This window comes from Macaca nemestrina, chromosome 5 (genome assembly GCF_043159975.1).
Source record: "Macaca nemestrina isolate mMacNem1 chromosome 5, mMacNem.hap1, whole genome shotgun sequence".
In the NCBI taxonomy this organism is placed as follows: domain Eukaryota; kingdom Metazoa; phylum Chordata; class Mammalia; order Primates; family Cercopithecidae; genus Macaca; species Macaca nemestrina.
This window is the reverse complement of record NC_092129.1, coordinates 47,993,573-48,020,180: the sequence shown is the minus strand read 5'-3', so window position 1 is coordinate 48,020,180 and position 26,608 is coordinate 47,993,573. Positions and strand designations below refer to the sequence as shown.

The 26,608-nt window shown below is 39.1% G+C and overlaps 1 protein-coding gene and 1 long non-coding RNA gene across 8 annotated transcripts in view; one reads left to right on the top strand and one right to left on the bottom strand.

Moving 5' to 3' along the window:
* The window catches only part of LOC105465752 (androgen induced 1), a 275,445-nt gene extending 254,185 nt beyond the window's left edge, over positions 1–21,260 (bottom strand). For 2 of the 7 annotated variants that reach the window (XM_071096533.1, XM_071096532.1), the window contains exon 1: positions 21,058–21,251. In XM_071096533.1, the coding sequence (XP_070952634.1) occupies positions 21,058–21,198 (141 nt within the window). In that variant the 5' untranslated portion in view covers positions 21,199–21,251. Of the gene's footprint in view, positions 1–2,145; positions 20,911–21,057 lie in introns of those variants that run through there. The other 5 variants (XM_071096535.1, XM_011714329.3, XM_071096534.1 and 2 more) reach the window with 5 other exon arrangements.
* A 100-nt stretch (positions 21,261–21,360) lies between these two features.
* LOC105465751 (uncharacterized) lies at positions 21,361–26,094 on the top strand. The gene is made up of 3 exons (XR_977775.2): positions 21,361–22,805; positions 23,985–24,028; positions 24,177–26,094. It is a non-coding gene; the product is annotated as an uncharacterized lncRNA (long non-coding RNA).
* The last annotated feature ends 514 nt before the right edge of the window (positions 26,095–26,608 follow it).

The following is a 26,608-nucleotide window of genomic DNA, read 5'->3' as shown; positions in this document are numbered from 1 at the left end:
AGCAGATAGTCAGGGCCTGTGAAGTGTGCCAAAGAAATAATCCCTTGCCTTATCGCCAAGCTCCTTCAGGAGAACAAAGAATAGGCCATTACCCAGGAGAAGACTGGCAACTAGATTTTACCGATGTGCCCAAATCTCAGGGATTACAGTATCTACTAATCTGGGTAGATACTTTCCCTGGTTGGATGGAGGCCTTCCCTTGTAGGACGGAAAAGTCCCAAGAGGTAATAAAGGTACTAATTCATGAAATAATTCCCAGATTTGGACTTCCCCAAGGCTTACAGAGTGACAACGGCCCCGCTTTCAAGGCAGCGATAACCCAGGGAGTATCCCAGGTGTTAGGCATATAATATCACTTACACTACGCCTGGAGGCCACAATCCTCAGGAAAAGTTGAGAAAATGAATGAAACACTCAAACAACATCTAAAAAAGCTAACCCAAGAAACCCACCTTGCATGGCCTGCTCTGTTACCTAAAGCCTCACTAAGAATCTGAAACTCTCCCCAAAAAGCAGGACTTGGCCTATATGAAATGCTGTATGGACAGCCCTTCCTAACCAATGACCTTGTGCTTGACCGAGAGATGGCCAACTTAGTTGCAGACATCACCTCCTTAGCCAAATATCAACAAGTTCTTTTTTTTTTTTTTTTTTTGAGATGGAGTCTCGCTCTGTCGCCCAGGCTGGAGTGCAGTGGCGCTATCTTGGCTCACTGCAAGCTCCACCTCCCGGGTTTACGCCATTCTCCTGCCTCAGCCTCCCGAGTAGCTGGGACTACAGGCGCCCGCCACCTCGCCCGGCTAATTTTTTTTTTTTTGTATTTTTAGTAGAGACGGGGTTTCATTGTGTTCGCCAGGATGGTCTCGATCTCCTGACCTCGTGATCCGCCCGTCTCGGCCTCCCAAAGTGCTGGGATTACAGGCTTGAGCCACCGCGCCCGGCCTCAACAAGTTCTTAAAACATTACAGGGAACCTGTTCCCGAGAGGAGAGAAAGGAATTATTCCACTCTGGTGACGTGGTATTAGTCAAGTCCCTTTCCTTTAATTCCCCATCCCTAGACACATCCTGGGAAGGACCCTACCCAGTCATTTTATCTACCCCAACCGTGGTTAAGCGGCTGGAGTGGAGTCCTGGATATGTCACACTCAAGTCAAACCCTGGATACTGCCAAAGGAACCCAAAAATCCAGGAGACAACATTAGCTATTCCTGTGACTCTCTAGAGGATCTGCGCCTGCTCTTCAAGTGACAACCGTGAGGAAAGTAACTAGAATCGTAGATCCCCATGGCCCTCTCGTCATATTTTTCTTTTTACTGTTCTCTTACCCCCTTTCACACTCACTGCACCTCCTCCATGCTGCTGTACTACCAGTAGCTCCCCTTACCATGAGCTTCTATGGAGAATGTGGATTCCTGGAAATATTGATGCCCCATCGTATAGGAGTTTTTCTAAAGGAAACCCCACTTTCACCACCCACACTCATATGTCCCTGCACTTCAGGCCATACATTTCAATCCCTGTATCTTTAACTTCCTTGTTAAGTTCGTCTCTTCCAGAATCAAAGCTGTAAAACTACAAATGGTTCTTCAAATGGAGCCCCAGATGCAGTCCATGACTAAGATCTACCACAGACCCCTGGACCGGCCTGCTGGCCCACACTCCAATGATGATGACATCAAAGGCACCCCTCCCAAGGAAATCTCAATTGCATGACCCCTACTATGCCCCAACTCTGCAGGAAGCACTTAAGAGCGATCATCAGCCAACCTCCCCAACAGCACTGGGGTTTTCCTGTTAAGAGGGGGGACTGAGAGACAGGACTAGCTAGATTTCCTAGGCCGACTAAAAATTCCTAAGCCTAGCTGGAAAAGGTGACTGCACCTACCTTTAAACAACGGGCTTGTAACTCAGCTCACAGCCAGCCAATCAGGTAGTAAAGAGGGCTCACTAAAATACAAATTAGGCTAAAAAGAGGAGGTAAAGAAATAGTCAAATCCTATATCACCTGAGAGCACAGGGCCAGAACAATGATTGGGATATAAACCCAGGCATTCGAGCAGGGAGTGGCAACCCCCTTTGGGTCCCTTCCCATTGTATAGGAGCTCTGTTTTCACTCTATTAAATCTTGCAACTGCAAAAAAAAAAAAAAAAAAAAAAATTTATCCTAGGTAAATAATCACAGATGTGTGTAAAGATTTATTTATTCATATATTCATGAAGACAATCAATATAAACACTCAATGAATATGCAGTCTTAAAAATTATGTTATAGGAGAATGTATAATGGCATGGAAAAAATGTTTATAAAATATTTTAAGTGTAAAAAAGTAGATATTGAAAACATATGTAGGCTTCTGGTGCCAGCCCAAATGGAGTAAGCTGACTACAGCCTATCAATTCCACTGATTACAACTAAGAATTCTGAACAGAGTACAAAAGTCAACTGCCTGAGGACTTTGAAAAGTACACAATGACAGGTGCATTGGGAGCTAAAGCAAAAATAAATAAGGACCCATAAAGGTACAGTTTGTGGATTTTTACTCTCCTTTTTTCCCCTTATTTGACCTGAGTGCAGACTGCATTCTAGAACTGGAAAGCAAGCACTGATAGCAAAAACTCCAGGAGAATCCCCTTCTTTCCAGTCTGAGGATAGAGGAAAAGTCATCTATCATAATCTCTCCTAGAGATTATGATTCCCTCTTTTTTTTCCCTTTAGCATGAGTACCTAAAACCCCAAGAAAATCCATCTCAATGACCAGAGGAACCAAGCAAGAGGAAGTCCTGCTGTGTAACTGGTGGAGAGAAAATATGTTTTTTTTTTTTCCTCTCTCTCTCTTTTCTCCTGCTGCCTCGCTGTGAAGGCATCACCAATTGTGTGAACTGCATGACATCATGGGAGGCTAAAATTTTGAGAAGACTCTTTCTGACTGCAGAAACCATAAAAAGAAACATCTTGAGAGCTGGAGAGTATAAAAGAAATCACAAAAAGAAGAGCTGGAAAAAGGAAACTTGGTTGATTGCCTGCTTAAACAGATAAACAAAATCAACATTTCTCCATAGAATTTTAACAGGACCTTTAGCCTCACCACATAATGTTTGATACGGTTAGGCTATGTCCCCACCCAAATCTCATCTTGAATTGTAGCTCCCATAATTCCCACATGTTGTGGGAGGGACCCAGTGGAGATAATTGAATCATGGGGGTGGTTTCCCCCATACTGTTCTCAAGATAGTGAGTAAGTGTCATGAGGTCTGACGGTTTTATAAGGGGTTTTCCCTTTTGCTTGGCTCTCATTCTGTCTTGTCTGCTACCATGTAAGACACGCCTTTTGCCTTCCACCACGAGTGTGAGGCCACCCCAGCCATGTAAAACTGTGAGTCCATTAAACCTCTTTTTCTTTAAAATTACCTAGTCTCAAATATGTCTTTATCAGCAGTGTGAAAACAGACTAATACAATATTCAAAATGTTCATGGTATAATCCAAAATAATTTGACATACAAAGAGCCAGGAAAAATGGGTAAATATTAAGGGAAGCCACAATCAACAGATGTCAACCCCAAAAGGACCCCAATGGTGGAATTATTAGGCAAGGACTTTACAGCAGCTCTTCAATAATCCTCCATAAGGTAAAGATGAACACTGTTAAAATGAATGAAAGATAGAAATTAATTGCTGAGAAATAGTAACCATAAAATGGGACCAGGTGGACATTTTAGAACTGAAATACACAACACTGGAAATTTAAAAATCCACTAGATGGATGCAATAGCAATATGTAGATTACAGTGGAAAGAGTCAGTGAATTTGAAGATGGATCAATAGAAATGATACAATCTAAAGAAGACAGAAAAAGAGAAACAGAAAAAAATGAACAAGTCCTCAGCAACCTGCGGAATAATAATCAAAAGATCTGACATGCATATCAATGGAGTCCTGGAAGAGTAGGATCTAAAAAGAGTACTCTTTAGTAGCACTAAAAGAGTAGGATCTTCATCAGTAGATAGAGACGTATAAGAATAGTCACACTACATCTACCAAGTGTCAATATCAAGTGGCAGCTTCAAAGCCAAATTGGTGGTTGGATGTAAAGTGGAATTTTAATTGGTGGAAGAAGAGATGAAAGAAAGAGGTAATCATAGAAAAAATATTTTAAAAAAATGGCTGAAAACTTCTCAAACTGAGTGAAAGACATAATTGCAGATTCAAGAAGCTCAGCAAAGTCCTACCAAAGTAAACTTACAAAATCATACTCAGAAACATCACACTTAGACTGCTGAAAACCAAAGATGAGGAAAAAAATATAAAGGCAACCAGAGAGAAACAACACATTGTCTTTAAGAGCACAATGGCTTAAATAATTGCAAATTTCTCTTCAGAAAAATTCATTCATACAAGCTAGATGACAGTGACACATCTTTTAAGTGATGAAACAAAAGAACTGCTAACCAGAACTTTATATCCAGCAAAAATATCCTTCAGGAATGAAGGCAAAACAAAGCATACTCAGATGAAGAAAAACCAACAGACTTGTTGCCAGCAGATCTCTTCTTAATGAAATGCTAAATAAATTCTGAAGCTGAAGGGAAATGATATCAGAGGGAAATATCAACGTAAGAACTAAAGAGAGAGCAACAGAAATAGTAAATATCTGGGTAATCCAATAGAGTATTTCACTATATACTAAGTTCTTTAACATATTTATTGTTAATAGCAAAAAATATATATTATAGGGTTCTCAAGTTATATAGATATAATGCAAATTACAACTATGACATAAATTGAGGAGGGAAAAGTGACAAGGCTTATATATTTCACTTGAAGTGATAAACTATTCTCTCTAAGTAGATTGTGTAAAGCTAGATTTGTATATGGTAATTACTAGAGAAACAACTAAAATAATTCAGAGATATACACAAACAGCCGACAGATAAAATTAAATACTAAAAAACATTCAAATAACCCAGAAGAAGGCAGGAAATGGAGGTGGAGGAACAAAAAAAGGATAACAAATAAAAAACTAATAATAAAATGGTAGCCCTAAATCCAACTATTTTAATAATTACATTAAATGTAAATTGTACCTATTAAAGAATAGAGATTATCAAATTAAATTTTAAAAATAAGATGCAACTATATGTTATCTACAAAAAAAATCACTTTAAATATGTTGATAAAGATAAATTAAAAGTAAAAATATGGAAAAAGATATACCATGCAAACACTAATATAAAGAAAGCTAGAGAAGCTATACTAATATCAGACAAAGCAGAATTTGGAACAAGGAAAATAATTACCTAGGAAAAAGAACATTGTATAGTGATAAAGGGTCAACTCACCAAGATACATAGCATTTCCAAATGTGTCTGTACTTTTAACAAGGTGTATGTTCCAAAATATATGATGCAAGAACTAATAAAACTGAATTAAGAAATAGACAAATCCACAATTATACTTAAGAGACTTGGATTCTCCTTTCTCAGTTAATGAGAGACCCAGAAAATAGGCAAGAATATAGAAGACCTGAATAACACTATCAACAAACTTCTCCTAGTTGACATTTAAGAAACACTCCACTTACTAAAAGCAAAATACATATTTCAAGTGCACACTGAATATGTAACATGATGGCCCATATTCTGAGCCATAAAACCAAACTTAACAAATTTAAAAGAACTGAAATCATGCAAAGAATGACCTCCGATTGTAATGTAATTAAATTGGAAGTAAATCATGAAAAGATATCTGTAAAAAATATATCAACAGTGTACAACTCACTGTAAAAGAGAACCAAAGGAAATTTTTAAAAATATTTTTAACTGAATGAAAATGAAAATAAGATGTATTAAAACATGAGATACAGTTAAAGTGGCGCCTAGGGTAAAATTTTTAGCATCAAATGCTTATATAGGAAAGAATAAAGGGTTTGAATTAATCATGTAAGCTTCCCCATTAAGAAATTTGTTAAAGAAGAACAAAACAAACCCAAAACAAACAAAAGGAAGACTAATAAAGGTTAAAAACAGAAATCAGCCTGGCACAGTGGCTTATGCCTGTGGTCTCAGCAGTTTAGGAGGCTGAGCAGGGTGCATTGCTTGAGCTCAGGAGTTCAAGACCAACCTGGGCAACACGGCAAAACCCTGTCCCTACCAAAAAGTACAAAAAATTGTCTGGGCATGGTGATGTGTGCCTGTAGGGTCTGCTACTTGCGGCTGAGGTGGGAAGATCACCTAAACCTGGAAGGGGTTGAGGCTGCAGTAAGCTGCACTCCAGCCTGGGTGACAGAGCAAGACCTTTTCTCAAAAAGAAAAAAAAAAAAAAGAAATCAATGAAATTGAGAACAATAAATATAGAAAAAAATCAAAAGCTGATCTTTGAAACAAATCAATAAAAATGTGTGTAAGTCCTAGCCAGACTGATGAAGAAAAAGGAGATAAGGCACAAATTACCCATATCAGCAATGAAATACTATTATCACTACAGACCCTACAGACAATAAGAGAAAGATAAGAAGCAAATGCTGAAAGATGAAATTGACCAATTCTTTGAAAGATACCAAATCTCAGTTTTGAAAACTGACAACATTAATAGTCCTACATTTTGAAATCAACCAAATAGAATTTGTGAATAAAATTTTCCAATAAAGAAAATCCCAAGCCCAGTGGTTTTCACTGCTAAATTCTACCAAACATTCTGGAAAGAAGTAACACTAATTTTGCTTAATCTCTTCCAGAACACTTAAGAGGAATGAGGCCAATATATCCTAATATCAAAGCCAAAAACAAGAAAAGAAAAACACACTATTGACAAATTTTCCTCGTGAACTGAGAGGCAAAAAAACTCAACAAAATAGCAAATTAAATCCAGCTATATCTAAAATAAGCAATACATCATAACCAAGTAGCATTCATCCCCAAATGCAAGCCTGGTTCGAGTCAAAAATCATCACACATCAATATTTTAAATTACACTACAAAGCTATGGTAATCAAAACAATATGGTGCTGATATAAAAACAGACACATGGACAAGTGCAACAGAATCAAGAGCTCAGAAATGAAGTCAAAGATATATAGTCAACTAATTTTTGACAAAGCCACCAAAAGAACACAATGGGGAAAGGATAATCTCTTTAATAAATGGTGCTGGAAAAACTAGATTTTCACAGGCAGAAGAATAAAATTTGACTCTTCTCTTGCACCATATACAAAATTCAACATGAAATGTACAATCAACCTAAATGTAAGGCCAGAAACTATAAAACTCCTAGAAGAGAATACAGGGGAATAGTTCCCAGAAAATGGTCTTGGCGATGATTTATTCATTTATTTGGATATCATACCAAAAGCTCAGGCCACAAATCAAAAGTAAATAAATGAGACTACATCAAACTAAAAGTCTTTTGCACAGCAAAGGAAACAAACAATAAAATGAAATGGCAACTTACAAACTGGGAAAAATATTTGCAAACTAATATTTGATAAGGGTTTAACACTTAAAATTTATAAAGAACTGATATGACTCAATCATAGAAAAACAAATGACCCAATTAAAAACAGGCAAAAGACTTGAATAGACATTTGTCCAAATAAGACATAAAAATCAAGAACAGGTCTATGAAAAGGTGCTCAGTATCACTGATATAGTTTGAATGTGTGTTCCTGCCTAAATCTCATATTGAAATGTAATCCCCAATGTTGGAGGTGAGGCCTGGTGGGAAGTTATTGGATCATGGGGATTTCTCATGAATGGTTTAGCACTATCCCCTTTGCTGTCCTTGCGATACTGAGTGACCTCTTGTGAGATCTGGCTGTTTACAAGTGTCTAGCACTTAACTCTCTCACCCTGCTTTTGCCACCTAACATGCAAGCTTCCACTTCACTTTCTGCCATGACTGTAAGCTTTCAGAGGCCTCCCCAGAAGTAGATGTTAGTGTTATGCCTCCTACACAGCCTGCAGAACCATGAGCCAATTAAACCTCTTTTCTTATAAATTACCCAGTCTCAGGTATAGAAATGAAAACCAAAACCACTATGAGATAGCACCTCACACCCATTAGAATGGCTATTATCAAAAAGTCAAAAAAGAAGAAATGTTAGCAAAGGTGTGGATAAAAAGGAACTCTTGTACACTGTTCATAGGAATGTAGGTTGGTAGAGCCATATGAAAAACAATATGGAGGTTTCTAAACAATAAAATTAAAAAAAAAATAGAACCACCATATGACCCAGCAACCCCTCTTCTGGGCATATACCCAAAGGAAAGGAAATCACGATATCAGAAAGATATCTGCACTCCCATGTTCATTGCAGCATCATTCACAATAGCCAAGATATGGAAACAACCTCTCTGTTGATAGACACGTGGACAATGAAACTGCAGTGTATATATACATATAATTCAGCCCTAAAGAAGAATGAGATCCATTTGTCACAACATGGATGAGCCTAGAGGACATGATGCTAAGTAAAATAAGCCAGACAGAGAAAGAAAAATAATGCATGGTCTCGTTTATATGTGAAATCCAAAAAAAATCAAATATACAGAGAGAGAAAACAAAACAGTGGTTACCAGGCATAGGAGTGGGAAGTGGGGAGGGAATGAGGAGAAGTAGGTCAGAGGATATAAAATAGCAGATATATAGGATGACCAAGTCTAGACATCTAATGTATAAAATGAGTCCTTAGGACTCTATGTAATAAAATTGTACTCTATTTGGGATTCATGCTAAACGAATGGCTTTTAGTGGTTCTTGCCACAAAATCAAAAAATGGGCAACTCTGTGAAATAATGGATATGTTAATTTGCCTCAATACTGTAATCTTTTTACCATTCAAATATATCCCATAACCTCATGTTGTATACCTTAAATATACACAATAAAATTTATTTTTAAAAAATTTGGGGGAAAGTCAAGAAAAGCCATATGAACAAATCAAATCATAAGACAAAATTCAACATCCACTTGTAGTTTTATCGCATCTCTCGGCAAACTTGGAATAGTAGGAAACTTACTCAACTGATCAACTGATAAGGGGCATAAACAAAAAAATCTATATCTAATATCATACTTAATTGCAAAAGACTACATGTTTTCCTCCTAAGAAAGGAACAAGAAACAAGAAAGGATCCTCCTAAGGTTATCTGCTCTCTCCTCTTCTACCTGAAACCTACTGAAAGTCTTAACCAAGGCAATAAACCATAAGAAGGAAATAAAAGCTATCCAGACTGAAAAGGAAGAAATAAAATGTCTCTATTAACAGGTGACATGATTGTCTAAATAAAAAAAGAAACTCCCATAGAATCGAAAGCAAAGCTCCTTGAACTAATAAATAAGTTTAGTTAAATCACCAGGACATAAGGTCAAAATATACAAATTAAATATGTGTCTATACACTAACAATAAACAACCAGAAAGTAAAATTTAACAAAACAGAACTATTTGTTTCACTAAAGAGGATATACAGATAGCAAGTAATCATATGAAAATATATTCAACATCGTTAGCCATTTGAAAAATGAAAATTAAAACCACAATGAGCCAGGCACAGTGGCTCATACCTGTAATCCTAGCACTTTCAGTGACTGAAATGGGAGGATCACTTGAGGCCAAGAGTTTGAGACCAGCCTGGGTAATGCAGCAAAGCCCTGTCTCTATGAAAAAGAATTTAAAAAAAAAAATGATCTGGGCATGGTGGCACATGCCTGTAGTCCTAACTACTCGGGATGCTGAGGCAGGAGGATCAACTGAGCCCAGAAATTTGAGATTACAGTGAGCTATGATCACGCCACTGCACTCCAGCCTGGGTGACAGACCAAGACTCAGTCACACACACACACACACACACACACACACACACAAAAGGAAAAAAGAAGGTGAGGAGAAGGAGGAAGAGGGGGAGGAACAGGGAGATGGAGGAAGAAGAACAACAACAACAAAAAGAAGAAGAAGAACCACCATTACCACCACCACCATGATGAGATATCACTATATACCAATTAAAATGGCTAAAATTAAAAATATTGACAACATCAAATAACTGGCAAGAATGGGGCTAAATTTTCTCTCTCACATATTTCTGGTGTAGATGTAAAATGGTACAGCCACTCTGAACAACCATTTGGTGGCTTCCTATAAAACTAAAAATTGCAACAATCATAGAATACAGCATTTTTCTTCTTGGATGTTTATACCAGAGAAATAAAAACTTATGGTTACACAAAAACCTCTGCATGAATGTCCACAGCAGCTTTATTTATAATAGCCCAAAACTGGAAACAATCCAGATATCCCTTAATGGATAAATGGCTAAACTGTGGTGTATGCATACTATGTAATACTACTGGCAATTAAAAAGGAACAAACTACTGATACATGTGACACCTTGGGTGACTTTCTAGGGAATTATTCTGATTTTTTTAAAAAAGCAATCCCCAGAAGTCACATATGTAAGGTTATGGATACACAATACTTGAAATGACAGAAATCATAGAAAGAACAAATTAATGACTGCCAAAGGTTAGGGATGGGGCAAAGGGAGAAGGTAGTTGTGGCCATAAAAGGGCTACATGAGGTATCTTTGTGATAATGGAAAGGTTCTGTATCTTTGCTGTTTCAATATCAATTATCTTGGTTGCGATATTATAATACAGTTTTGCAAGGTGTAACCACTGGGAGAAAGTGGGTAAAGCCTACACAGTATCGCTCTGTGTTTCTTAAAACTGAAGTGAATCTACAATTATCTCAATTAAAATGTCAATTAAATATAAAAGGGTCACTGCCGTTGAATTTTGTTGTCTCTAAAATTCATGTGGAAGCTTAATCCCCAATCTAATAGTATTAAGAAGTAGGGCCTTTTAAGAGGTGATTGAGTCATGAGGGTTCTTCCATTAATGGATTAATGTGTTAATAGATTAATAGATTATCGCAGGAGAGTTAGTTATCACAAGAGTGGGTCTGTCATAAAAGCTAGTTTGGCTCTTTCTCATATGCTCCTCTTGTCCTGTGATGCCTTCCAGCATGGTATGGTGCAACAAGAAGGCTCTCATCAGATGCCAGCACCATGCTTTTGTACTTCTAAGCCTCCAGAACTGTAAGACATAAGTTTCTTTTCTTTATAAATTACCCAGTCTGTGGTATTCTGTGATAGCAACACAAAACGGACTAAGAAAATCAAAATTTCTAAAAAAAAATTAAAAATAACATTCACAATAGCACTAATCAAAAATAAAATAGGTATAAACCTAACAAAATACATGCACAAACTAAATGCTGAAAACTACAGAACACCAATGAAAGAAATAAAAAAATCTAAATAAATGAAGAGATAGGTCATATTCATGGGTTGGAAAAGTAAATACTGTTAAGATGTCCAACTTTCCCCAAATTGTTTTATGGATTCAATGAAATTCTACTAAAAAATCCAAGTACAATTATCTGTAGATATTAACAAGATTATACTAAATTTAAACAAAAAGGAAAATTAGAATAGCATCAACAAATTTTGAAAAAGAACAAAGATGATTCTCACTACTTGCTTTAAAGATTTACTATAAAGCTGCAATCAACAATGTGTGGTACCTGTGAAGAGACACACACATCAGTGGAGCAGAATAGAATCCAGAAACAGACACACAAATGTAGTCAATTGATTTTTGACAAAGGTGCAAAGGTAATTCAAAGGCAAAATGACAATCTTTTCAAGACATGGTGTGGGAAAAATTGCACAACATATACCAGAAAAAAAGGATTATAGATAAAAACGTAAAACCTAAAACTATAAAACTTCTAGGAGGTTCCACAAAAAGAAAAATGGTAAATTTTGTATCATCAAAATGAACTTTTGCTCGTAAAAGACACTATCAATAAAATAAACTACAGACAGGGAGAAAACATTTGCAAATCACATATTTGCCAAAAAGCTTTTATTTGGCAAACATAAAATCTCTCAAAGCTTAATAATAATAAAACAACCCAGTATTTTTTAAATGGGCAAACTTCACAAAGAACATAAATATATTATTAAAGGCACAGGAAAAGATAATTAACAACTTTAGTCATGAAGGGAACTCAAAACCACAATGAGATACTGCTACACACCTATAAGAATAACTGAAATAAAAGAAAAATGGACAACGCCACACTCTGAATACAATGTGAGCTCCCATCTGCGGAGCTCTCACACATTGCTGGTGGTAATGCAACACGGCACATCCACTCTGCAAAACTGTGGGGGTCTTTTATATAGTTAAACATATACTTACCATATGACCAAGCAATCCCACTCCCAGGCACATGACCAGTAAAAAATGAAAACATGTTCATACAAAAACTTGTATGCAGATCTTTACAGCACCTTTTCTCATAATCACCCCAAACTGAAAAAAGCCTCTAATATACTTCAACTTGTAAATGGAAAAATAAAACTGGTACATCAATACCATGGAACACTACTCAGTGGTAAAATGGAATAAATTACTGATACATACAACAGCATAGGTAAATCTGAATTGCTTTCTGCTAAATGAAAAGCCAAACTGAAAGACATACTGTATGCTTTATGTATTTTTCTAGGAAATGCAAAAGTATACGAATGGAGAATGAATCTATGGTTGATAAGATTCAGGGGAGGGTTCTAGTATAAACAGGCAACACAAAGGAATGCTTTTAGGTGACTGTGGTGGTATTTACGCCATTCTGTGCATCTCTCAAAACTTATAGTATTGTATACTAAAAGGAACAAATTGGCCAGTCGCAGTGGCTCATGCCTGTAATCCCAACACTTTGGGAGGCTGAAGCAGGTGGATCGCTTGAGCCCAGGAGTTCGAGTCCAGCCTGGGCAACATGAAATCCCATCTCTACTAAAAATACAAAAAAATTAGCCAGGAGTGGTGGCATTCACCTGTAATCCCAGCTACTCGGGAGGCTGAGGCAGGAGAATCGCCTGAACCTGGGAGGTGGAGGTTGCAGTGAGCTGAGATCATGCCAGTGCACTCCATCCTGGGCAACAGAGCGAGACTCCATCTCAAAAAAAAAAGGAATAAATTTTAGTGTATGTGGATGAAAAATTTATAAAAACCATATGCTCATATTGAATTTTTTGGTTTTTTAACATAAATATATATGACTGAAAAGACAAATATCAAAATACTAACATTAGTATCTCTGAGTGATATCCATAATTTAAAAATAAGTTTTAAAGAATATGATTTTTTCTGATATCTGACTAAATACGTACGAACACACATTTACATATACACTGTAGCCTGACTCTCTCAGTATGTTCCTGTATGTACATAAAGTTCCAAAATTATACCATCTTGAAGCATTAAAATGCTAAGATGCAAGGAAAATTAGAGAGAAGTAAGATGGACTATATTTTCTTCCCTGTATTTCTACGGTTTCCTGTATTTGCACGAATTTTCTATAGTAAGTATGTATCGCTTTTGAAATTAATTTTTAAAATTATAACACAGCCTGACAGACCTAAATATAAGTCAGTGTGAGTGGGCTAGTGCATTGTCTGACTTTGCAGAATTCCATGCTTCTGTCTCATATCTTGTTCAATTCCACAATGGATCTGATCAAGTGGTGTCTCACTTTCCAAGAAAGTTCTGCTTTCACCGCACTCAGAAGGGCTACCCTGCAGGTGAGGCATGGACGCTTTAACTGTCTAACTACAGACTGCACAAGAGAGCTATGCTGTATGGAGTCCTAAGCAGTAAGATTTTTTCCAAGCATGCTTGGATCACATGAACATCTGATTCAATGTGGAAAATTGTACTATTGTTCATGCTTCCACAGAAACATGTGACATTTCAGAGGAACACAGGCAAACAAATGAAAACCCTCAAGAGCAGTTACCAATTTTGCTAAATGTTATACCAGACATGGGGGAATGGCAGGAATGGGAAAAGAAGTGACCTCAACTAGTGGTCAGATGACTTTCTGTAATTTCAATACCATTTGCAACTAAGAGGGAATGGGTGATTATATCATCAACTATTTCCCCCACTCTAACAAAACCAGGCCCCTATTTTATGCCTGATCCAAAAGAAACATGCAAAGAAGGTGAAGAGGATTCTATGCAAAGCATTACTCTCACAATTCTTCCTCCAGGTTAGGAAAAAACATTATTTGAGCCTTCAAGTTTATGTGCATATTTTAGGGTCAAGTCCGAGTCTCCTGAAGAAAAAATTTGCAATTTTACACTCTATATAATATCCAAAACCCCAAAAAACAAAAACAAAAAAAAAACCAGAAAAAATCCACCTAATTTTGTACCCTGAGTACTCAATAAACTACTAGCCTTCACGTGGCACTGTGTGGTTTTGACTGGCAAAACTAAGTACATAATGACAAAGTCACATAATGACACGCAGAATCTCTTCTCAAGATATTTTATTTCCTTTTTAAAATTAAGTCATGAACTACAGCCAAGAATGTTTTATGATAAGTATATAAACAAATATAAGACTAACTCAAATGCAAAATATAGTATACTTAAGCAGCTCATTTTCCCTCTTTAACATTTTTTAAATGTCAAAAAATCTCAGCATGTCTAAAAACAAAAATAGTATCGTCCAGGTACACTTGACCATTTCCTGTTCTTTCAGCACCCCAGCTTTTTCACATCTGAGACTTTATTTATCCTGATCTCTCTCTGGTTTTCTGAAATTCTTTTGCAATACAGATTTAGATAACAAAAATGTACCTAGATTATATTACCTTTAACTTCTACAAAAATACCTTCACCTAGCCAAATATAAGACCATGCCTTTGGCTTTCATAAAATCATCAAATAAGAAACATTAACCATAAACATTTTTCTATATATTACACTAAAAAACAATCAAAGGCATTACCTACTATGCTAACCAATGTTCTTTTTTTTAATTTTTATTTACAGACAGGATTTGGCTCTGCCACTCAGGCTGGAGTGCAGTGGCACTATCATAGCTCACTGCAAACTCGAACTCCTGGGCTCAAGTCATCCTCCTGCCCCAGCCCCCCACATAGCTGGGACTATAGGCACATGCCAGCACCCCCAACTAATGTTTAATTTTTTGTAGTGGGAGCCTTGCTATGTTGCCCAGGCTGGTCTCGAACTCCTGGGCTTATGCAAGCCTCCTACCATGGCCTCCCACAGTGCTGGGATTACAGGTCTGAGCCACCATACGCACCCTTAATGTTCTTTAAACAAATATCTGAGTGATAAATTACCTTGAAAGGTCAGTGCCTGGAACGAACTGTATTTTTCCCAATAAATTATTATACTTCCTTTATTTCAACATAGGGACAATACAATCAAATGTGTATTGTTTTTCACCTTAGTTGCCCTGAAAATTATTTAAATTTGTTTCTCAATAGCAGTAACTAACCCATCTCTCGTATCTGAAACATATCTTTCTCTTTCTTTTATTTTCAAATTGTAATTTCTTACATGTTTTTGTTATATCACAACGAAAGTCAATCTGTAATATGTTTTGAAAATAGGCAGAATTCAGGCCAGGCACAGTGGCTCACGCCTGTAATCCCAGCACTTTGGGAGGCTGAGGCGGGCAGATAACTTGAGGTTAAGATTTTGAGACCAGTGTGGCCAACATAGTAAAACCCTGTCTCTACCAAAAATACAAAAATTAGCCAGGTGTGGTGGTGGGCGCCTGTAATCCCAGCTACTTGGGAGGCTGAGACACGAGAATTTCTTGAATCTGGGAGATGGAGGTAGAAGTGAGCCAACATCACCACTGCACTCGCCTGGGTGACAGAGTGAAACTCTGTCTCAAAAACAAACAAACAAACAAAAAAAAAAAAACAAAGAAAATAGGCAGAATTCATATATTAAGACTGCTCTACAGGGTCCTACAATTAATCCATGTAAATTAAAAAACAAAAACAATGTGGCTTAGAACAGCATTTATCAACCTTGAATGTGCATAGAAATCACGTGATGATATTATTAAAATGCAGACTCTGATTCAGAAGCTCTGGGGTGGAGCTGGAAATGCCACATTTCTCACAGTCTCCCAGACAAAGTTGATCCTGCTGGTCCTCAGCCCACACTTTGAATAGGCAGGGCCTGAACAATATTCTGCCATGACATGAATGAAAAGCCAGTCCAGGAGGAGTAATGGGTATGATACGGCCCGAAGAGAGGATGACTCTCAAAATGACCAGTACTACAAACTAGAGCCAATGGGATTCCCAGATATCGGTTTCAATCTTTAAAAATCAAGATGTCTTAAATCCATCATCAATATTTTACATTTTCTAAAAAATCTAGTTCATGGTTTTTAAAGAAGTTGATTCTGACTCATCTGTTAGACACTCTACCATACACATATGAATAACGTTCTGGTTGATATATTTTTAAATTCCTATCATTTTGAATATTTTTGGGAGAAGACAGGACGAGAAAAGAATATTCAATGAAAATTTGGGAAGAGAAAGCTTCCATTTACTTCAACATTTACTAAACACCTATTATACCGCAAACAGTACTTTAAGACCTCAAAATACATTTGCCTTTTTCTTTTCATTTATTTATGTTGGTTTTATCCTAATTCTTCTTTATTACCTTTTGGGGCAATTATCTTGTAACATGCAGCATAATCACTTTGCTAGTAAATGAGTGAATGAATCCACACCACTTGAGGAAAATTCATCGGCTGTGATATTGACTAAGAAAACGTTAATATTTGATCAACAGCTAGTTTAAATTTTCTTTCTTTCCAGCTTATTTCCAATTAAGTGTATTCCTTCTCCTGGCCTGTCAGGTTACATAATGATAGTCTCTGAAATACTTCACAGTAAAGACCTAGTTTTTCCAATGTTGTCCATATCAGGCCTCTAAGCTGAAGCTCAGCCATTGTAACCCCTGTGACCTGCACACATACGTCCAGATGGCCTGCAGGACCTAAGAAGTCTGGGACAGTCGAAAAACCACAAAAGAAGTAAAACAGCCAGTTCCTGCCTTAACTGATTAACCAACATTACAACATTCCACCATTGTGACTTGCCCCTGCCCTACCTTAACTGATCGATCGACCTTGTGGCATTCCTCTTCTGGACAGTAAGTCTTATGATCTCCCCACCTATGTACCTTGTGACCCCCTTCTGTGCTAACAATAAATAACCACCTTTTACTGTAATTTTCCATTACCTACCCAACTCCTATACAGCAACTCCTTCCCCATCTTCCTTCGCTGACTTCTTTCTCGGACACAGTCCGCCTGCACCCAGAGAATTAAAAGCTTTATTGCTCACACAAAGCCTGTTTGGTGGTCTCTTTACACAGACGTGCTTGACAGTCCAGTCTTTACAGATTCTCATATTGCCCACTGTTACACATATGTATGTCTCCTCCACATAATTTCATGGATGAAGTAGGAAAAAACTTGCCTTTTTGTTAAAGCTAAAATTAACCAGTTATCTACTATACATAAAGGGCTAGCTGAGTCACTGCATTTATTTCATATAAGTACAAAAACAGTTAAGTTTTTTTCTAAGTCAGAAGCTTTAAAGCCAAGTATACTAGTTTTCTATTACTGTGGTAACCAATTGCTATCAATTGAATGGCTTAAACGACACAAATTTATTATTTTACAATCTGGAGGTCAGAAGTCCAAAATATGCTAAAATTAAGCTGTCAGCAGGTATGTGTTCCTGGAAACTATAGGAGGAAAACCATTTTCTTCTCCTCTCCAGCTTCTAGACACCTCTCACACTCCTTGTCTCCTGGCTCCATCCTCCATCTTCAAACCCAGCATTGTCAAATCTCTCTACGACTTTCTTCCAGTCACATCTTCCTCCAACAATCTCTTGTCTTCTGTTTCCCTATTCCTTTCAAGGACCCTTGTAATTACATTGGGCCCAATGGGGTAACTCAGGATAGTTACCCTATTTTAAGGTCAATTGATTTGCAATCTTAATTCCATCTGCAACCTTAATTTCCCTTTGCCATATAACCTAATGTATTCACAGGTTCCTGGCATGAGAATGTAAACATCTTTGGAGCCCCATTATTCTGCCTACCACACCAAGACAGTGTTCTTTTTCCATTTACTAGCTTCAGTTTTCCAAAAGCACCTTAGTTCTCTTACAGTTTCTCAATACTAGGAAAAGAAACCATTGGAGAATAACAGTATAAGATTACTGGTAGCAACAATATGCATTTCAGTTTTTGACCATAAGCTCTGAATCTACTGGAATGACCCTCATACCCAAAGAGAGATATGAATACAGCCAGAATGGCCACTGCCACATAACTGTGCTCCCAGATGCACGCAGCCTGAGATTCCTGACTCAGATCCTGGTAAACTGAAGCCATGGAACATGGAATCCAAGTGTGACTACCAGGATAAATGATTCCTGCAATCCAAGTTGGCTAGAAAAAAGGGCCCTCTCATTACAATTTTAAAAAGTTAAATCCTCTTGCAAAATTACTCCAATAAACTTAGACTCATTAATATTGTACAAGGCACTAGGTAATAAAGTTTACAGTCTTTTTAACATTAAAAGTGAAAAGCAAAATGGCTAAATTATAGTAGCCTAATCTTTTAATGCCATTACTGAGGATTGACAGGTTGGTTGTTTTAACAGCTGTACAATGCTTAAGCTCTAAGGATTCCAAATCTCAAATAATAAAAAGAATAACACTTTGCGTGAATGTTTTTATGACTATATCTCAGACATACTTTCTCACAGGAATTCTTGGTTAAAGATTATTATATTTCAATCAGGAGCCACAGAGTAAAAAATTACAATGGCTGGCTAAAGTTCCTATACAATCTGAAGCTAAATATGAAGCAAAGTAAATGTTCCACATTTGAATCTACTGTGTGACTTCAGGGATAGAAAAAAAAAAAAAAAGTCCTTTATGGTGATTAGTATTTAAATCAGGCAAGTGCAATCACTGAATGCTAAAAGATAAATTATATGACAGCATATCAAGCCGACTCTACTATGGTCTCATGTCACACAAAGGTTATGAGAGGTATATTGTTTCTTCTGAGCCTTGTTTTTTAACGCACAGTAAGCAATGCCAATTATGAAAAGCAGGCATCTCTTGGGTTAACCAACACCCTCAATTTCTACCTCTGTTCACCTGCTGACCCCTCCCCTTGCTCCCACAACACAGCATCTACTGTAAGAGTGGTGCTGAGGGCTGTTTCTAGTACCTATGGCTCTCGCGGCATATCTGTATTTTCACCCAGCACTGCTCCTTAGCAACATTCAAATGGGCCAACTCTAAGTAAGATCTGACTTAGGAATGGGATAAGGTAGTGTCCCAAAAGGAGTTTTGCTCACAGACCCTCAAAGAATTCTGCAAATCTATGCACATATTTTTAAATAACATCTCAACATCCTTAACATAGTTAAGTGTAAACACTTGAAAAAGGGACATCTTTCTGGCGCTCTATGGCTGGTATGCTTGCTTCATATACATATGCATCAGAACCTCAGGGTTGCAGATTTAGCTCATTCAATGTATGGAAAATGTCTGCGACACAACATAATTGGCAAAACCAATCCTCATTGACAGCCAATCAACCCAATAAGACTTTCTGTCAAGACAACTCCAACACTGTTGTTCAATCAAATAGAAAGATAGTCCTGGTGACAGCCATCTATCTTCTGGAAGCTAAAAGGAACAGACAGAAAAATACACCCCAGAGCCTTGTCACGTGCTCCTCACTTGGATGAATGGGGAGAATGAAAGAATTGGCAGGCATCACCCACGTTCAGAGGGAAATTAGTTTCAAGCAGAGTTGGAAGACGAGGATCTGAAAATTAAAACCCTTGAAACATTCTATGCCCTGTGAAGTCTTGTGGGCCTAAGGGTATGTGCACAGTTTGGAGACTCCTGGGCAAAAGAATTGAAATTCCACTCTGAAAGCATCTAATATAATGCAAATATAAGGTGTTATTTTTAAACCAAAAGCCTCTCTGCATTTCTTTGAGGCATCCTAAGGCTTTGGAAATTTTTAAAACAGGTATCATGTTCTCTTCATCAGAATGGAGGGTCAACAAGAGATTATAATCTTGCTGGTGTGGCCAACCTAGTTTATAGTCTTGGATAAACAGTTCAGGGAGTCCCAGGAATTGGTTCTACAATTTCTCTGAGTGCTTTCGAACTTCACTGCTTTTGTTTTAAGCCTCTTCCTAATAATCTTTTAGCGTGTGTCTTAATCACCTTTACCCTGAAATTCCTAGGTCCATCCATGAGTTCATTATTGGGCCTTATGCCTATGTTCTGTTCTCCAGGGGGGTTGAAGAGGGCCTTTTACTGCCAGAAATAGAAAAACTTTCAAAATGATATACTAATAATAACCGGCACCTGTCAAGATTATCATATTGTGCCAACAGAGGAGCTGCTTATGCAAACTACTGTAAACTTGTACATCAGAAGACAGAGAAGTGTGTACCATCACCTTGGAAATGCACTTTGAAAATCTCTGTCTCCTAACATTTACGGGGTAAAGGTTGAAAGTAAATTATTGACAAAGGGTGGGGGAAAAAACAGATGCAAAGAAGACAACTTTATTAGGTGCTTTCTCTCCCTTATGAGAAGGATTTGATTCTTTCAGGTGAAGTTCCAAATCACTAGACAATACCCAGTTTCCTTCAGTTGCACCAAGTTCATCCCACGGTGGGTGCTTTGAAAAGCACCTTGAGGGCGAATGGGTCTCAGGCCACTCATGATCAGGTCCGATGCTTTTGTTAGTTGAAGATTCTTCCCGTGTCACCTCTTAGAAGCAGTTCGGTGTCCCCCTCCAAAGAGCCCACCACCTGGCTGCGCCCCACCTCCATTTGTCCCCCAGCTGCCAGGTAAGGGTAACCCAGCCAGGTAAGGGTGAGTGGTTCAGAAGATGCCGCTGCGGGGGCAGCAAGGCCTTCACACGCAATCACTGGGGAAGAGGCGAGGACACGGGTGGATGCTGGAGGCGCGCACGTGCGCAGGTGCTCGCGCATCCACACACACACACACACACACACACACACACACACACAGAGGCACGGGGTGCGGGGCGAGTAGGGGGAGGGGACGGCCTTACCAGATCAATAAACGTCAGGAATTTCCAGCTCCCTCCGTAGGTCTGGTGCGAGGGCATTTCGATGGCCTTGTAGTTACACAGGATAGAGCAGTAGGACAGCAGGATTGCCACCCGCAGCACCTGGCAGGGGACAAGCGCCATGTTCGCCAGAGGCCTGGGCTGGCTGGGCGGCGAGGAGGGCGGGAGGGAGGGAGGGAGACGCCCGGCGCGTGGGGGCGGGCGCCGTGGGAACACTGGCGCGGGGCGGGAGATGGCGAGGGGCGGGGGCGGGGCGGGGCGGGGCGGGGGCGGCGAGGGGGCTGGGCGCGCGACCCGGGGGACTGGTGCGGCCGCGAGCGCCCGGGTGACCTGTACTGGCTGGGCGCGGATTGCGGACGCTCTCCACTGCCGGCCACGGCCTGGCAGGCGGCATGTCGTCATCTCTTTCGTCACCTTCGTCATTCTGCTCTTGCGATCGCAGGGTCCCGGGACACGCGGCCGGGGCACCCCCTAGGAGTCCTAGGAGTGGGTGCGACCTCTGAGTGCGACGGAGGCTCGGGAAGTGCGCGCTGATCTCCAGGGGGAAGCGGGGCCTGTGGCTAGTGGGCGCCGGGCCGGGTGAGGGGGCGGGGAACCTAGATTGAAGGAGGGGACCCCAGTGTCCACAAATGTCCCCCCACCTCCCGGAATCGCGGTGATGCTTCTTGGGGTAGTTGCAGTTGGTTGAGAGCGGGTGACCAGTGCGGAGAGATCCAGTGGGGGTGTGAACGTGGGGTGTAAACCCGAGCACATTCAGCCACGAGTGACTTTCGGTATTTTGGAGCAATAAAGTTTTCAGTGTTGACTGACGACTGTCAATCACTAGGAAACTCTAAATTCTGCTTTCAATGGGTAGGCTACGCAGCACTTTTCCACCAGAGATTGATTAATGTCATATTAGTATGTAACATCAGCTAGAATATGAACTTTGGACAAGTGGTTTGTAAATAAAAAGCTATAAAGAAAGGATTATCAAATAACTTTCTGCCACAGGATTGCATTCAGCTTTAAAAAAAAAATCCAAGTGTGGATGTAAAACCCCTGCGTGTAATTTAATACTAATCTTTTGGGTGTTAAACTGGTTTTGCCCTTTTACTTATTTTTTTCTTACACTGCACTACCAGGGCTTAATGGAAGGAAAATAAATATAAACTGGAATCCCTCCTGCCTTCCAGTAAATGTTGTCACACTGAAGTTGCATCAGTCTGTGGGCAACATTTTCATTTCAGCCAACCAGATGCAGGGTCAGATTATGAAAAGGCAACATAGGTATTTCCTGTGGATCCATTTAAAACAGGTGTCCTCTCCAAATAGTCTCTGAGTCAGAGGATGTGGAGGGAGGGCTGGTGGGGAGAAGCATAGTGGTAGAGGTAAAGAGAAAGTAGCAAGCCATGGATGTTTTCCTGAATGTTTCCAATCAAGGTCTAAACTAGATTTTTAAAATTGGCATTATAATTATGCTAATAGAATTGGTGTCAGAATAAGATTCTACTAGCATTAAAACGATGTATTATTGATGATTTTTGGTCATATCTTAATGTAAAAGTTGGGTTTACTTTTTTAAATTGTGCATCCTTGGTACCTGGTTATAAAACTGCCAAAAATAAAAATAAATAAAAAAGAGTAGATCTATTGAATATCTATCTACCTTAACAGTGTGTCCAGAGTTGGTTCCTGCCGGTGGGTTCGTGGTCTCACTGACTTCAAGAATGAAGCCACAGGCCTTCGTGGTGAGTGTTACAGCTCTGAAAGATGGCAAGGACCCAAAGAGTGAACGGTAGCAAGGTTTATTTTGAAGAGCAAAAGGACAAAGCTTCCACAGCATGGAAGGGGACCTGAGCGGGTTGCCCCTGCTGGCTGGGGTGGCCAGCTTTTATTCCTTTATGTCCCCTTCCGTGTTCCATTTCTGCCCTGTCAGAGTGCCCTTTTTTCAGTCCTCCCCGCAACTGGCTACTTTTAAAATCCTGCTGATTGGTGCATTTTACAGAGCGCTGATTAGTGTGTTTTACAGAGCACTGATTGGTGCATTTTACAGAGCACTGATTGGTGCATTTTACAATCCTCTTGTAAGACAGGCAAGTTCCCCAAGTCCCCACTAGACTCAGGAAGTTCAGTGGCCTCACCTCTCAATAAAGCCTTAATAAAGTTTTATGAGTTATTGTGATATTTGCAAGGTTTGATATACCCTTCCTGCTTTACATGTTAGAAAATTATTAAGACTCCTCAACCCCATTGTTACAAAAGGAAATAATATTTTCATAAAGTCATTTTTAATGGTCAGGTTTGTGTGTGTGTGTGTGTGTGTGTGTGAGAGAGAGTCTAGCTCTGTCACCCAGGCTGGAGTGCAGTGGCGTGATCTCAGCTCACTGCAACCTCCACCTCCTGGGTTCAATTATTCTCCTGCCTCAGCCTCCCAAGTGGCTGAGACCACAGGTGCATGCCACCACACCTGGCTAATTTTTTTGTAGTTTTAGTAGAGATGGGGTTTCACCATGTTGGCCAGGCTGGTCTCGAACTCCTGACTTCAAATGATCCACCTGCCTCGGCCTCCCAAAGTGCTGGGATTACAGGTGTGGGTCACCCCGCCCGGCCAGTTTCTTTTTAAATAAATAACGATAACGCTTAATTGAGTATTTAGAGCCTATTCTGCTGGGTTTGCTTTTGTTGTTTCATGATTTGCCAACCATAATGAGATGGTTTGTGCTTTAAAAAATGAAGCGTTTGTATAAAACTTGACTGAAATACTATTTTATGAGAATGTCAGTTCACAATTTTTGGAACCTCTTGATAACTATCAACATGTCCAGATTTGCTTTCTCTGCTTTTCAGACCATATCTAACAATCTTAGTCATGTTTTACAGATCTTTTGTGGAAAATATTAATCTACACACAGATTGTGTTTTTACAGCATAAACAATACAATGGGTATTATTGCTTTTAAAACTTCATTAGGTAAGTTATTACTTTTTATGAATTATAATACATTATTCACTTCTGATTATTCTTATGATGATTCCATATTTGACTTAGATAATACTGTTTTCTATGTATAGAAGAAATATTTGCATGTCTTTTTTATCTTTTTCATTCTACTACACAGTGAGACTGTAGGAGAAAAGCCTTATCCAGTTGAATTTCATGAACAGCAGTAAACATAAGAAACACCAAGGGAAGATTTCAAGAACACGTTTTAGCTTCAAGCTATATTAATATTCTTTGTTGTAATATTTCTTAGACTATATGTGAGGCTGAAGATACCCTTTCTTAAGTACTTCTAATAATTGAGATAGACTGTTCATTCCTTTTTTTTCTTTTGGAGGGGGAGTGTATTAGTCCATTTTCATACTGCTATGAAGAAATACCTACGACTGGGTAATTCATAGAGACAAAGAGTCTTAATGGACTCACAGTTCCACATGGCTGGGGAGGCTTCACCCTCATGGCAGAACGTAAGGGAAGAGCAAAGTCACATCTTACATGGTGGCAGGCAAAAGAGTGTGTTCAGGGGAACTGCCCTTTATAAAACCATCAGATCTCGTGAGACTTATTCACTGTCACAAGAACAGCACAGGAAAACCTGCCCCTAGGATTCAATTACTTCCCAGTAGGTCCCTCCCACAATGCGTGGGGATTATGGGAGCTACAATTCAAGATGAAATTTGGGTGGAGACACAGCAAACTATATCAGGGAAGATGTCTGTCTGACATACTGATGATAATACCTGTTAATTTGGGAAATGACTGGGACTCTTATGTTACCCAAGTAGCAGTTCCAGCTACTTGGGACTGAAGCAGGAGTCCCAAAGTCGGAGGATTGCTTCAGGCCAGAAGGTGGAAGCTGCAGTGAGTTGGTTTTGCACCACTGCACTCCAGACTGGGTGACAAAGTGAGACTCTATCAAAAGAAGAAGAGAGAGAGAGAAGAAGAGGAAGAAGAAGCAGAAGGAGGAGGAGAAAGAGGAGGAGGAGGGGAGAAAAGAAACAGAAAAGAAAGAAAAAAAAGAAAAGAAGACAGAAGCACATGGGAGAAACACCAAGGACTGCCAGCTGTCACTAGGAGCGAGGAGACAGGCGTGGAACAGATTCTCCCGCCCAGCCCCCACAAATAACTTACCCCACTGACACTTCAATTTCAGAGGTATATCCTCCAGAACTGGGAGACAGTATGTTTCTGTCACTTCAGCCACCTGGTTTGTGGTACTTTGTTGTGGCAGCCCAAGCAGAGTAATACAAGAGAGAAAGTAGATATTGCGAGACCACTAACAGTTGCTACCACAATTTCCCATCAATAGTGTAATTCCACTAATTTGTTCTCTGCAACGTTTCTCCAATTTGAAACTTCATGTCTATTTTTCTTGCTGTTGCCTTATTGAATAAGCTCTGTAGGTGGTCTTACTGGCTCCACTTTTGCATCTCCATGTCACCCTTATCACTACCACTAGGATTATATTCCTGAAATATAGATTACTTCTCTCCTCAAAAATTGTCAGTGATTTCCCATGACCTGCAGGAAATCTCACTCTCTCAGAATGGCATTCAACATCTTCTGTGATTTGGCTGACCTTAACCCCATTTTTCAACTTCTGTAACTGCATCTTTCTAAATAATTATGCATTCCATTATTATAGGAATACATATTTTTCTCCCAAAACTCAGCATTTACTTTTACTCTTCCACACCCCTCAAGCACTAATGATTCATATTACCTTCTCCATCTGCTGAAATTCTACTCATCTTCCAAGGGCCAGCTCTGGTTGAAATTCTATAATAATGTCTATATTTGCATAGTACTCTGCCATCTAGAAAGCATTTCACGTTATACTAAATGCGATCATGGCATCTTCTCAAGATATCTATGGCAACTCAACCCGTGGGTATTCCTGTACAATGACCATCCCCCGTATAATAGGAACTGCCCTGGGATGCTTTTCACATCTAAGTAGCCAATGCATAGATGAGGCAGTTATCAGCGGAGATTCCCTCTCTTGTGTAAGATGGAAAGCTTATTTCCCAATAGTTTGAGATATGTGAAGCAGCTAATTAAACTATCCTCTTTGTACCCAGACTCTGTCCATAGAAGGCAAGGCTTTGGGGAAATTGATAGCCTCTGCACAAAGCAGTATTACAGAAATGTGGAATGCAGGGATGATAGGATGGGTTGATACTTCTTACCATATTAAGTAACTTTTTCCCTTGAATTAAAGGCAGCTAAAATGCCTGCAGTCCATTTATTGGGCCCCTGTGTTAGTCATCCACAGAGCTAGTTGAAAGTCAGTTTTAGAAACTGACATAATAAACATCCAGCACAAAAGAGGAGTGCAACAAAATTAAACTAAGCACCATTATTTTGTTTTCAAGAGACATGGGATTCACCATGAGAGATGTCAGCATCAAGCTACCCTGCCAAATGCCAAAAGCCAGTTTTAATTATCTGTGAAACTAGCCAACTGAGAGCCCACAGAACTCCAGCTTTCCTCACCCGAGGGAAGACCTTAGCAGACCTGTCAGAACCAAAGCTTGTTCTGACACCTTG